The sequence below is a fragment of the Benincasa hispida genome, chromosome 11 (assembly GCF_009727055.1).
Source record: "Benincasa hispida cultivar B227 chromosome 11, ASM972705v1, whole genome shotgun sequence".
NCBI classification, from domain to species: Eukaryota; Viridiplantae; Streptophyta; class Magnoliopsida; order Cucurbitales; family Cucurbitaceae; genus Benincasa; species Benincasa hispida.
This window is the reverse complement of record NC_052359.1, coordinates 36845762-36856974: the sequence shown is the minus strand read 5'-3', so window position 1 is coordinate 36856974 and position 11213 is coordinate 36845762. Positions and strand designations below refer to the sequence as shown.

Sequence of the window (11213 nt, the reverse complement as noted above, 5' to 3'; positions counted from 1 at the left end):
CCTGGTCGCAATCGTTAGAGCATCGTAAAAACACCACGATCCCTTTAGTGTGTATTAAGCTTTGGCTTTGTTCTCCAAAGTGATCCTATGCATACAGAAAGAAGGACTTATTCGTTTAATATTGTCAAGGGTCCACCCAATGGCTTTCTTATATGTTTTCAATGTCTCCACTAAATAGCCATCTTGATTTGGTGTTAGTTCTCTGGAGATTATTATAGGAGAGGTGTTCCCCTCGCCTAGGTACACGTACTTTAGATGATTAGGGAGAACTTTTAACTCAATCCCTTGTATCTGTGAATTACCAAGACTAATGTCAGAAGAAAGTTTATCATTGTTGCTAGCATTAACAGAAGAAAGAGATAGATCATGTGAATCCAAATCAATATAGGAGGTTATCAACTCATCAGAATTATCATCATCATGCAACAATCTCATCCACAAAATCATGAGTTTCAATCATGCATAGAGACAGATATTCTTCAGGAAACTTCATTGCATCATACATATTGAATGAGACAGATTTTTCGTCAAATTCTATAGAGAGACATCCTTTATCAACATCATTTTTTGTTTTGGCAGTTGTCATGAACGATCTCCCTAACAAAATGGTTTAAGAAGCAGGTGTACTAATGTCATCCATTCTTAAAATGTAGAAGTCAAAAAGAAAAACTAAGTATTTTACTTGAAGCAAAACATCCTCAACTACTTCTAGATGCTGAATATAAGATCTATCGGCCAATTGAATGCACACAGTAGTTTTTTGCAAATCATTTTAAGATCCTCATATACATGATAAAGCATAACATTAATGGAGGCTTCTAAATCAAGCATGGCATGCCGAATAACTCTATTGCCAATAACACAGGGCAAAGTAAACATACCTGGGTCACGACACTTTCTCGGACATATTTCTTTTAAATAAGGCCGAAATGTTTTTACTTACCACCATACGTTCACTTACCACCACACATTTTCTATCCTTACCTATCATCTTTTTCGTGCAAAGCTCCTTGAAAAACTTAAAGTACCTCGGATCTTTTGAATTGCATTTAAGAGGGGGATATTGATCTAAACCTTCTGAAGCATCTCTATGAGTTCTTCATCCTTAATCTCCTGCTTCGGTTTTTCCAACCTACTAGGGAAAGGAGCTTTAGGTACATAAGGTTTAATTGAAGGCAAAGAAGACGTACTTACCTTAGGAGTCGATGGTGGTGCCTCATATTTTGCTTCCGTTTTCCCATTCTGATTGATTTCCTCTCCTGTTTAGTTTCCTCTTTGGACTTACCATGTTTTGATGGAATGACAACTGGTAGTTTAAAGATGGAAGCTCATTCCCATTTCCTAAGTGTGATGGCACTCACATTAGCATGGTCCGGTTGAGTAGTAGCTTTCCCGAACTCTTAACTTCTAGATGGTCCACCGTTGTGGCCAGTTGAGTAACCTGAGTACCCAGATTTGCTAACCCCATCATTGTCTCATGTTGCAATGCTTTGTTGTTTTGTGACAGCTGGATGGAGTCCTTTTGTAAGTGGTCAGCTAAAGTTTTAACAATTTCCTCTAATGACGTATTTGAAGAAGATGGTCATGGTTGATTAGAGTGACTTGAATTTTGGTGTCCTTGCCCTTGACCTCCCCATTTGAGGTTGGGGTGATCCCACCATCCTTGGCTGTAAACAGGGACATAAGGGTTATATTTTCTCTGGTAACCCCCAACTGCATTTACTTGAGCTTGAGGACATGCTTCAGATGAGTGTCATATCACATCGCAAGCTCCAAACTCATAGTGGCTAATTCATGAATTGAATCAAATGGGCCATTTTTTTTAACTAACCAGTAGAGTCACGCTCTTGACTTGGGCTACTCCTCCTTACGCCATCTACGTAACAAGATCAGTCATGTTAGATAGTTGTGATCTCAATTTCTTTACCTCAGAAGATGAAAATGTTTCAAATTCAGTAGCCCCGATTCCAAAATTCTAATCATTCTCAGCCATGCATGAGATCAACTCCCGTGCCTCCTTAGGATTCTTATCAGCAAGAGCTTCTCTAATCGTAGAATTAATGGATCTCCTGTCACTTGAGAGTAAACCACTACAGAAATACTGGATCAGTAATTGATCAGATATCTGATGATGAGGAAAACTAGCACATAAACATTTATATCTCTCCCAGTATTTAGATAATGTTTCTCCAAAATTCTGTTTAATGCTATAAATATCCTTTCTAATCGATTGGCTCTAGAGGTCAAAAAAAAATTTCAAGAAATTTCTTTTTCAAATAATTCCAAGTAAAAATAGACCCGGGGGCTAAGTAGTATAACCAATCCTTAGCACCATCGTGTAATGAAAACGGAAAGGCTCTAAGGTTTAGTTGTTCTTCTGTAACCCCACAGGTTGCATACTTACGTGGAAATCCTTTATATGCTTGTGCAGGTTCTCCCCGAAAACTCCTCTGAAGATAGGCAACATATTTATCAAACCAAGCTTGAGCTTGAATGGCACAGTGGTTGGAGGAAAACCAATGCACAGGGGTTGTTGATCTATGTCTGGTTCAGCTAACTCCCTAAAAGTTTTCTCCTTGCCCTCTTCTGCCATGATGTATTATTGCTCTACTCCTATCGGATTGCCAGCAACTTGATGGTCTTTTTCTTCTTTCAGTGTCTTTATTCTTTGTTTCCTTCGGATCCGCCTCTCCTCTCGAGTAATATCTACAAAAAAGTTAAACTCCACACTCTAAAAGGAGTGGGTTAGACACCAAAGGAAGATTAATAACACACTTTCTTTTCTTTTTCTTTTTTTTTCTTTTTTCCTTTTTCTTTTTGTATTCATAAGTCTAAAATTGTTATATGCTATTTGTCAAGTTTCCCCGGCAACAGTGCCAATTTGTTTATAATCGGATATTATAGATGCATTGTCACCTTCGATCCTCTAATTAAACAAAAGATATATGTTCACTAAGCTTAAAACTTACACCAAATGAGTTGTAAAAGAAGTAAGAACGGGGTCGAATCAACAGGAAAACAATGAACTAGCTAGTACGATGAAAGAATTCCATATAACGCGAGAAGAGGGGGTTGGTTTGGTTTGTAAAGAACTGAATTAAAAATAAACAAGCAAAGAATTAAGGTTTGAATGAGATTAAAACGTATAATTGGATTGAAATGAATCGATAAAAGAGCTATTGGGAATAGTTCATTATGTTCAATTTCAATCATTAGATGCAAAGAAACAATGCCGATTCCATGAACTCCACAACCTATTAGTTAAACTAATAGCCTATTTAGTCAAATCTGAGATTAATCAATTTGACCCTAAATTAGTTTTAAACTCTTCCTTCTCAAAATCCAAGCAAAAACTGATTCACAATATGACTAGGGTTCATGCGTTGTGACATCCTATAAGTTGGAAAGCCTAGACTCGTAGCATGATTCATTGAGCAAGATTAAACTAGGGCAAACAAGTGTGAGTTCAGAAAAAGTCTTAGCCGACACATGCATCCTTAATTCGTGCAACCTAATCTACAATTATGCATAGCGCCATGTGGATTTTGCATATAAGAATCTAATAAAAACGATTTGTTAGATCAATTCTATCAAATTCTATTAAAAATAACCCAAATCAGACTCAAGAGTTCATAGAATTTAGCATCATCAATTAAACATCCTCAAGAAATTGAACAAACTACCAAACCCAATAAGAAAAATTACTTAGCTTTGCATTTTCCTCAAATCAACAACAACATTTGAGAAGTTGAAAGGCACAATGAAAAAGATTGAAAGATGAAGAAGAAAGAATGAGAAAATCTGGGTGAAAACTCTAAAAAAATCATTCCAATCGTGGCTCTAACTCGTTCTCCTCTTGTTTCTCTTCACCCATTTCAGTTAGAACCTAAGATTTCTTTTTGTAATATGATCGCAGCGCCACAACACTGCCTTTGTCGAAGCAGGCCTCAAGTGTTGAAGGAGGGGAGCAATGCTGCGTTGCGCGTGCACGGAAGAAACATTTCCGTTGAAGTTCAAAGTGTTGCGGTGCCCTAGTCAGCATTGCAACGCTGCCCTGTTCGCATGCTTCTATCCAATAGCGTTGTGCTGGAGCGTTGCGACGCTGGCTGCTTGTCCCAAAGGTGGCACTTACTACCTCTCAGCGTCATGTGAGGGTTAAGGGATGGTTGAAATGCTGCCCTTAAGGGCAATTTGAAAATTTTGATTTCTTCTTTCAATATGGTATATCTAACTCCCATTTTTGCTTCTTTTTGGCTCGATTTTCATCTAAATGACATGCTTGTCTTTCAGGATCGATTTACCTACAAATTAGACATTTTAAGCATGAGAGTTATTCAATAATAATGAGATTAAGGACGTAATAATTACTCTTTTTGAGAGTTAACAGTTGGGTTGGGAACCTAAATGACCCAAATAAAGTCTCTAACCCAACCCAATCAAACCCTTAAAATTCGGGTTGAGTTAAGTTGGATTGTCAGGTTATAACTTATTTTTTCTTTGTAATTAAAAATATGTATATTTATATAAAATACATGACTAATAACTAAAATATCACAAAACTCAAATGCTAAATACCAATTATTTATGATATTTATTGCAAACTTTAAACAAAGACAAATATCATAACAATTTTAAAAGAAAAATATTAAAAACTCATAAATTAATCCATATAAAGTATTCAAATTTTTAACAAAGATAAATATATTTATATATTTTATTAATATATATAAAATTCGGGTTAGATGGGGTCAACCCAATTTTTTTTAGCCAACCTACGACCCAATCTAACCCAACAAAAATAGAAAAAGTTTAATTCAATCAACCCAAGAACAAAACTAATCCAACCCAATACTTACATTTTGGCTTGGGTAGTTCAGGTTGTTCGAATTGTTGGATTATTTGAACACCTCTAGACTAGATTACCAAATAAGTTAGCTATGCTAAAAAATCTAGAGTTTTAATTTTGAATAAGGTGACAAACTAGGAGAATTTAAAAGATATTTTTAATTCAAAATTTTGGGCGTTTAATATTTTAGTGTGTTGGTTGTTGATATTTAGCCTCGTCATCAAAAATACAAGTTCTCTCACATTTTGGTTGAAGAGTTAACATAATTTTAATGATAAAGATCAAAATAAATATTTTTAAAAATATTTAAGGATTAGAATGAACGTTTTTTTTTTTTTTTTTTTAAGTTTAGGATGAAAATAGAACCAAATTCAAAATTTAGGGAGTAAAATAAGATTTAAATCTAATTATTAATATTTAAAAAGGCAAAAAAAAAAGCCGGAATTTAATTTGAAGGAAATGGACCCGAAGATGAGAAAGGAGAACGCTGTAATTTACGTTAGAGTTTACACCCAAAGCCAAACAAACAAAAAGCTGTATTCTATTTTCTATCCCTTTCGTATTCTCATCTTCTCCTTCCAAATTCCCCAGATTCCCAATTCCAAATTCCAAATTCCTTTCTGTGCAGCAGATCGAAGACCTTAAAGCATTCAGATTCCTCAATCGCCGACCTAGATCCTCTCCGATCTGCTTTCAATCCGCTCCTCCAATGTTCCTCATTGACTGGTTCTATGGCGTCTTGGCCTCCCTCGGTCTCTGGCAGAAGGAGGCCAAGATCCTCTTTCTCGGCCTCGATAATGCCGGAAAAACCACCCTCCTCCATATGTTGAAAGACGAGGTTTCAATTCATTTCTTCCCTTTCCCTTTATTCCATTTTTGTTTTTACGATCTGGGTATAAACCATCTGTTTTGTTTCATTTCTTTCTCATGATCTGCCTTGGTTATTGCTCTTTGTTTCTTTCTTTGTTTTTTTTTCTTTGCTTGTTCTAGAGGTTAGTTCAGCACCAGCCCACCCAGTACCCCACCTCCGAGGAGTTGAGTATTGGAAAAATCAAATTCAAGGCCTTTGATTTGGGTGGACATCAAATTGCTCGTAGAGTCTGGAAGGATTATTATGCTAAGGTAACCGACAACGCTGTTCTTCTCAAACTCAAGCTTTTTCTATTTCCCTTTTTGTTGATTTCTTTGCTTTTGAGGTCAGTTTTTTGGGCATTAGCCTCTGATGATAACCAATTTCCTATGAAATGAAGAAGAACTACCTCTCAATGCTTGTACTTTTTACGGCTTCTCATATGTTTTTAGAATACTAGCGCGTCTGATTCCTAACTGATAGCTAGGAATCCTTGCGTACAGTTTTATGAACTTAGTATTTGACATATTTTGTCCAAACTACAAGCTGATATAGTATGAGATTATTTTGTAAAATATCTTGGACTTGGGTTTCCATCTAATATACATACTTATATAATTATAATTTATATGTATCTTCCTCTGCTCTTCCTCTTCCATTGATGAAATAAGAATGCCACTAGTTCCTTTCTTTATTTTATTTATGTTGTATAAAACCCAGATTCCTTCTTCAGCTGCTTATTACTCACTCAGTTTTGGATATATCTTGCACCTGTTGTTCATCTTAATTCTTACTTATTGTTGTGTGATACTTACCTAATCAGTAATTTTTGTCAGTCTCTTGTTATCATAATTTGCTCATCTGCCATAGACTTGTAAATAGTATACATCTAATAGTAATTGCTTAGCAGGGGAGTAATATTTCATTTAGTTTAGTTAGTGTAAGCATTTAAAAGAAATTTATCCAACTCTTGTAACAATGTATCCAAAGAAAGTTAGTTAAGTTCTTCAAGCGATAGTCATCCTTCTTGATTATCTGGTCTTTTTTTTATTTTTTTTTATTTTTTAAAATTTTTATAATTAACTTTTTTAAAGCAAGAAAGCATTTTTTCAGTGCTGGTTTTGTAGCCTGGTTTGGTGTTTGATTTTCTCCAGTTTGCACCATAATCGATTTCCATGGATCTTGGTCGTCCTTATGGTTTTGGGCAATTACATTGTGTTTGGAGTGTGAAATGCTATATGGTGGATGTTTTTGCGTATATTTTCAGCTTTCGCCAAATACTGTGGTCTTTAGAAATAGCTTCTAATTTGAAATGAAAATTGATATAACAGGTAGATGCTGTTGTGTACCTGGTTGACGCCTTTGACAAAGAGAGGTTTGCAGAATCGAAAAAAGAGCTCGATGCTCTTCTCTCCGATGAGTCTCTTGCAAGTGTGCCATTCCTTATTTTGGGCAACAAGATTGACATTCCATATGCAGCCTCAGAGGATGAATTGCGCTACCACCTCGGTTTGACCAACTTCACCACTGGCAAGGGAAAAGTAAATCTGGCTGATTCGAACGTACGTCCATTAGAGGTATTCATGTGCAGTATTGTTCGCAAAATGGGCTACGGTGATGGCTTCAAGTGGATGTCTCAATATATTAAGTAGGTGAGATCAATAGGGTATGTCATACGGTTTTGTGAATTGATGGCCACCGTCCAAAGCCTCTTCAAGTCCTCGACGTACTAATTACAGTTTGATATTCAGTGTGTTAGAGAGGGGCTTTGAGTTGAACTTTTTTTGCTTTCAGATGATGTGTGGAAGGAGGTACTAATGCTTACTATGTAAAATTCACTTCCTTACCTCAAGTTTATTATTTTTGACATTCTTATCTCTTGTCATTCATCTGACTGGTTAGGATCTGCTTTTCTAATTGTTGCTTATCAACACCAATTATAAGTGGAAGTAAAAACTTGGACTTGAGGGCATATATGGAAATTAGTTTAAAAGATTTCTTTTTGGAGTTCTGAATAAGAAATCATAGCTGATTAGAAGACTGTTTCCAATTTTTCTTCTTTTTCGTTTACTTTTCCATAATGATTTCAATTTAACATGGAAATACTAAAAAGTTATTTGATTGGGATGGTAGTTTTGAAAGTGAAGAAATCAATATAGATTTACTTGCTATAGAGTCTTGACTGTAAGTTCAAATCTATGGCTTATTATATACTTGTGCTTATAAAATCCTTCTCATTACAACCACCAATCAAGTATAAGCTATAAGCTATGATTTATCTACAAGATTCTGTACAATTCAAATGCATATTTGTGGTGAAAAACTTTTAAGTAAATGATATATATATATATATATATATATTTTAGAAACCTACATTCTTAAGATTACAAAAGTGGAACTCTCACGTGGGTTTGGGGATACCCATGTTTTAGAAGGAATGAGGAGATAGACAAATATGGGTATGGTGGCACGTGGCCATTGTCGTCCGGTCAGGCCAGGTGAGTGAAATTATTTTTATTTAAAAATAATAATAATATTTTTAATCTTTATTATTATTTATTTAAAAATAAAGACAAGGAAAATTTCTTTCAATCTTCATACGCGCGAACTTTTCTCCTCTTTCGTTTCGCACACATTCAGACACTGAAACTTTTCTCCCCATTCATTTCACACGTTCAGAGGCTACATGTGTTCTCCCCTCTCGTTTTGAGTTACCGTTGGCCTTCAAGGCCTATAAAAGGTGCCCTCTTCCATTAGTTTTACACACTACAAACAATTCACTTCCTCCTTTTTCTCTCATTTTTCTTCTCTCTTTGCATGCTGCGTTTTTCGAGCATCTAAGTTTCTAAAGGGTGTGCGTTTTTCGATCAGTTCCAATCTAGTTCCATTCGAGACAATTTTGTTTGGGCTATTTTATCCTGGGGATGGCATGACCATTATTGAACTGTTTGCACGAAAGAGCAGAGCCACAAAACGTCTTAAAAAGAGTGAGTTTTGTGACTCGATCTGTAACAATTTTCATTCTGTAGGTTCAATTCCGATGCCTGACGTTGTTCGATTGTACCTATCTTCCATCCACTGGAGGTTGTCATTCTAAAAATTTTAAGACGTTTGTCTATATGCCGCTGTTGTGATGATTCTTTCCCAGAAGGACATTATGTCCTCCGACCTCAACCGTCTATTCCGATTCGAATGAGCAAACTTCAACCGCTGGAAGCAGAAGATGTTGTTCTTCCTTATCGTCAAGAAGGTTGTCGATTTCTGCACCACAGAGAAGCCAACTGTTTCAATGGAAGATCCGACCGAACAACAGATCAGAGATGTAGCTAATGGGGAAGAAAACTATTTTCTATGCAAAAATTTTATTTTAAACGGTTTGGCTGACAATTTATATGATTATTATAGTACAATGAAAAAGCAAACGAAGTATAGGATGCCCTACAGAAAAAATACGATATTGAGAAGGCCGGCTCGAAAAAATATGTTGTCAGCTATTACTTGAAGTTCCAAATGACATATGAAAAATATGTGGAGGCTCAATCCCATGAATTGTAAAAGATAACCCACGAAATTATAAGCAAAGTTATGCCTTTGAATGAACAATTTCAAATTGCTATCGTTATTGACAAATTGCATCCATTGTGGAAGGACTTTAAGAACACCTTAAGGCATAAAACCAAGGAGTTCTCCTTGGAGAGTATGATCATCTGCTTGGGGATTGAGGAGGAATCTCGGAAGCAGGACTAGAGTGAGGAGGTAAACATTGTATCGAGAAAGCCTGACTCAGCTGCTATGAAACCTGACCAAAAGCGAAAAGGAACCAAGAAGAAAGGTCAGAACCGTGGATCTAGCAACTAGAACAATCAGAAGAAGCAGAAACCACCATCTGGAGAAATGGTACAGTTTCTCTATTTTAACTATAACAAACCTGGGTATATGGCTAGGAACTGTAGGAACAGGCAAGGCATTGTCCTGCTGAGAAGGTGAACCTGACAAAAGAGCTGTTAGTAGCCATGATCACAGAAGTAAATATGATCAATGGCTCTAAAGGATGGTGGATAGATACTGGCGCTACGTGTCATATCTGTCATGACCTTAGTCTCTTTAAATCTTATACTGAAACTAAGGATAAAAACATACTGTTGGGGGATCACCACTCAACGAAACTTGTTGGAATCGGCAAGGTGGAGCTGAAGTTTACCTCTGGGAAGGCTCTCACTTTGAAGGAAATCCTGCACACTCCATAGATAAGAAAGAATCTGGTCTCGGGCTATTTCCTCAATAAGGCTGACATCACTCAGACAATAGGGGCAAACTTATATACCCTCACTAAGAATAATGTATTCGTAGAGAAGGGTTATGCAACTGAGAGCATGCGCAAATTAAACCTAGAATTAAATAAAATAAAATCTTATGTTTCTATGCTGTGTTCATTCAATGTTTGGCATGCTAGAATTGTCATGTTAATAAAAGATTAATTAGTAATATGATTAGGTTGTAAATTATTCCTAAGTTATCTATGAATAAATTTGATAAATGTGAATATTGCAGTTAGACTAAAATAACTAATATTTTGCATAAATCTATACTTAGGGAATCTGAGCCTTTAGATTTAATACACTTTGACTTATGTGAATTCGATGGTGTCTTAACTAGGAATAGTAAAAGATACTTTATCACTTTTACTGATGACTATTCGGATTTCACGTTCATATATTTGTTGAAAAATAAAAGTGATGCTTTTGATGCTTTTAAACTTTTTGTGACTGAAGAAGGAAACCAATTTAACCGAAAAGGTAAGAGACTTCGTAGTGATAGGGGAGTTGAGTACGACTTAAACTGTTTTAACGAATTCTATAACTCGCATGAAATAATACATGAAAAGTCTGCACCTTATTATCCTGAAATGAACGGAAAAGCAGAAAGAAAAAAAATAGAACTCTATCTAAATTAGTAATTGTTATTTTTCTTAATTTAGGAGTTCTGTCTTACTGATGGGGTGAAATTATCCTTACCGTATGTTATGTCATAAATAGAATACTAAAATCTAAAAACATAACTTTACCTTACAAAGTTCTTAAGAATAAGAAACCTAACTTGTCATACTTTGGAACTTGGGGATGTCTAGCCTTTGTAAGAATACTCGACCCTAAAAAAAGAAAGCTTGCTAGTAAAGCCTATGAGTGTGCCTTTATAGGTTATGTCGTAAATAGTAAAGCCTATAGGTTCTATAACCTAGTAAACCAAGTGATCATTGAGTCAAATGATATTGACTTCTTTGAGGATAAATTTTCTTTTGAATTTAGGAATAGTGGGGACTCGAGTTTTAGTAGTCTACCACTTGTTAGAAGCCTAACTTCTAATGATGTAGTTCACCTAGAGTTTAGGAGAAGCAAAAGAACAAGAATTGTCAAGGACTTTGGGAGTGACTTCCAAACTTATAACATAGAAGAAGATCAAGACCCTGCTTTCTATAGATGCTAACTTATGGTAAGAAGCTGTAAATAATGAAATGGA

The 11213-nt window shown here is 35.7% G+C and overlaps 1 protein-coding gene across 1 annotated transcript; it reads left to right on the top strand.

Moving 5' to 3' along the window:
• Nucleotides 1–5332: 5332 nt before the first annotated feature.
• LOC120092223 (GTP-binding protein SAR1A) lies at nucleotides 5333–7581 on the top strand. Its single transcript, XM_039050495.1, has 3 exons — nucleotides 5333–5684; nucleotides 5837–5968; nucleotides 7028–7581. The coding sequence occupies exons 1-3, from the start codon at nucleotides 5556–5558 to the stop codon at nucleotides 7346–7348; spliced, it is 582 nt and encodes a 193-aa protein (XP_038906423.1). The 5' UTR covers nucleotides 5333–5555; the 3' UTR covers nucleotides 7349–7581.
• The last annotated feature ends 3632 nt before the right edge of the window (nucleotides 7582–11213 follow it).

What these genes read in the sequence shown, in the direction of transcription:
- LOC120092223 (XM_039050495.1), top strand. Translation starts at nt 5,556, where the DNA reads ATGTTCCTCATTGACTGGTTCTATGGCGTCTTGGCCTCCCTCGGTCTC. An exon ending in TCCATATGTTGAAAGACGAG is followed by an intron (nt 5,685 to 5,836) that starts GTTTCAATTCAT and finishes TGCTTGTTCTAG; the next exon opens with AGGTTAGTTCAGCACCAGCC. An exon ending in GGAAGGATTATTATGCTAAG is followed by an intron (nt 5,969 to 7,027) that starts GTAACCGACAAC and finishes TTGATATAACAG; the next exon opens with GTAGATGCTGTTGTGTACCT.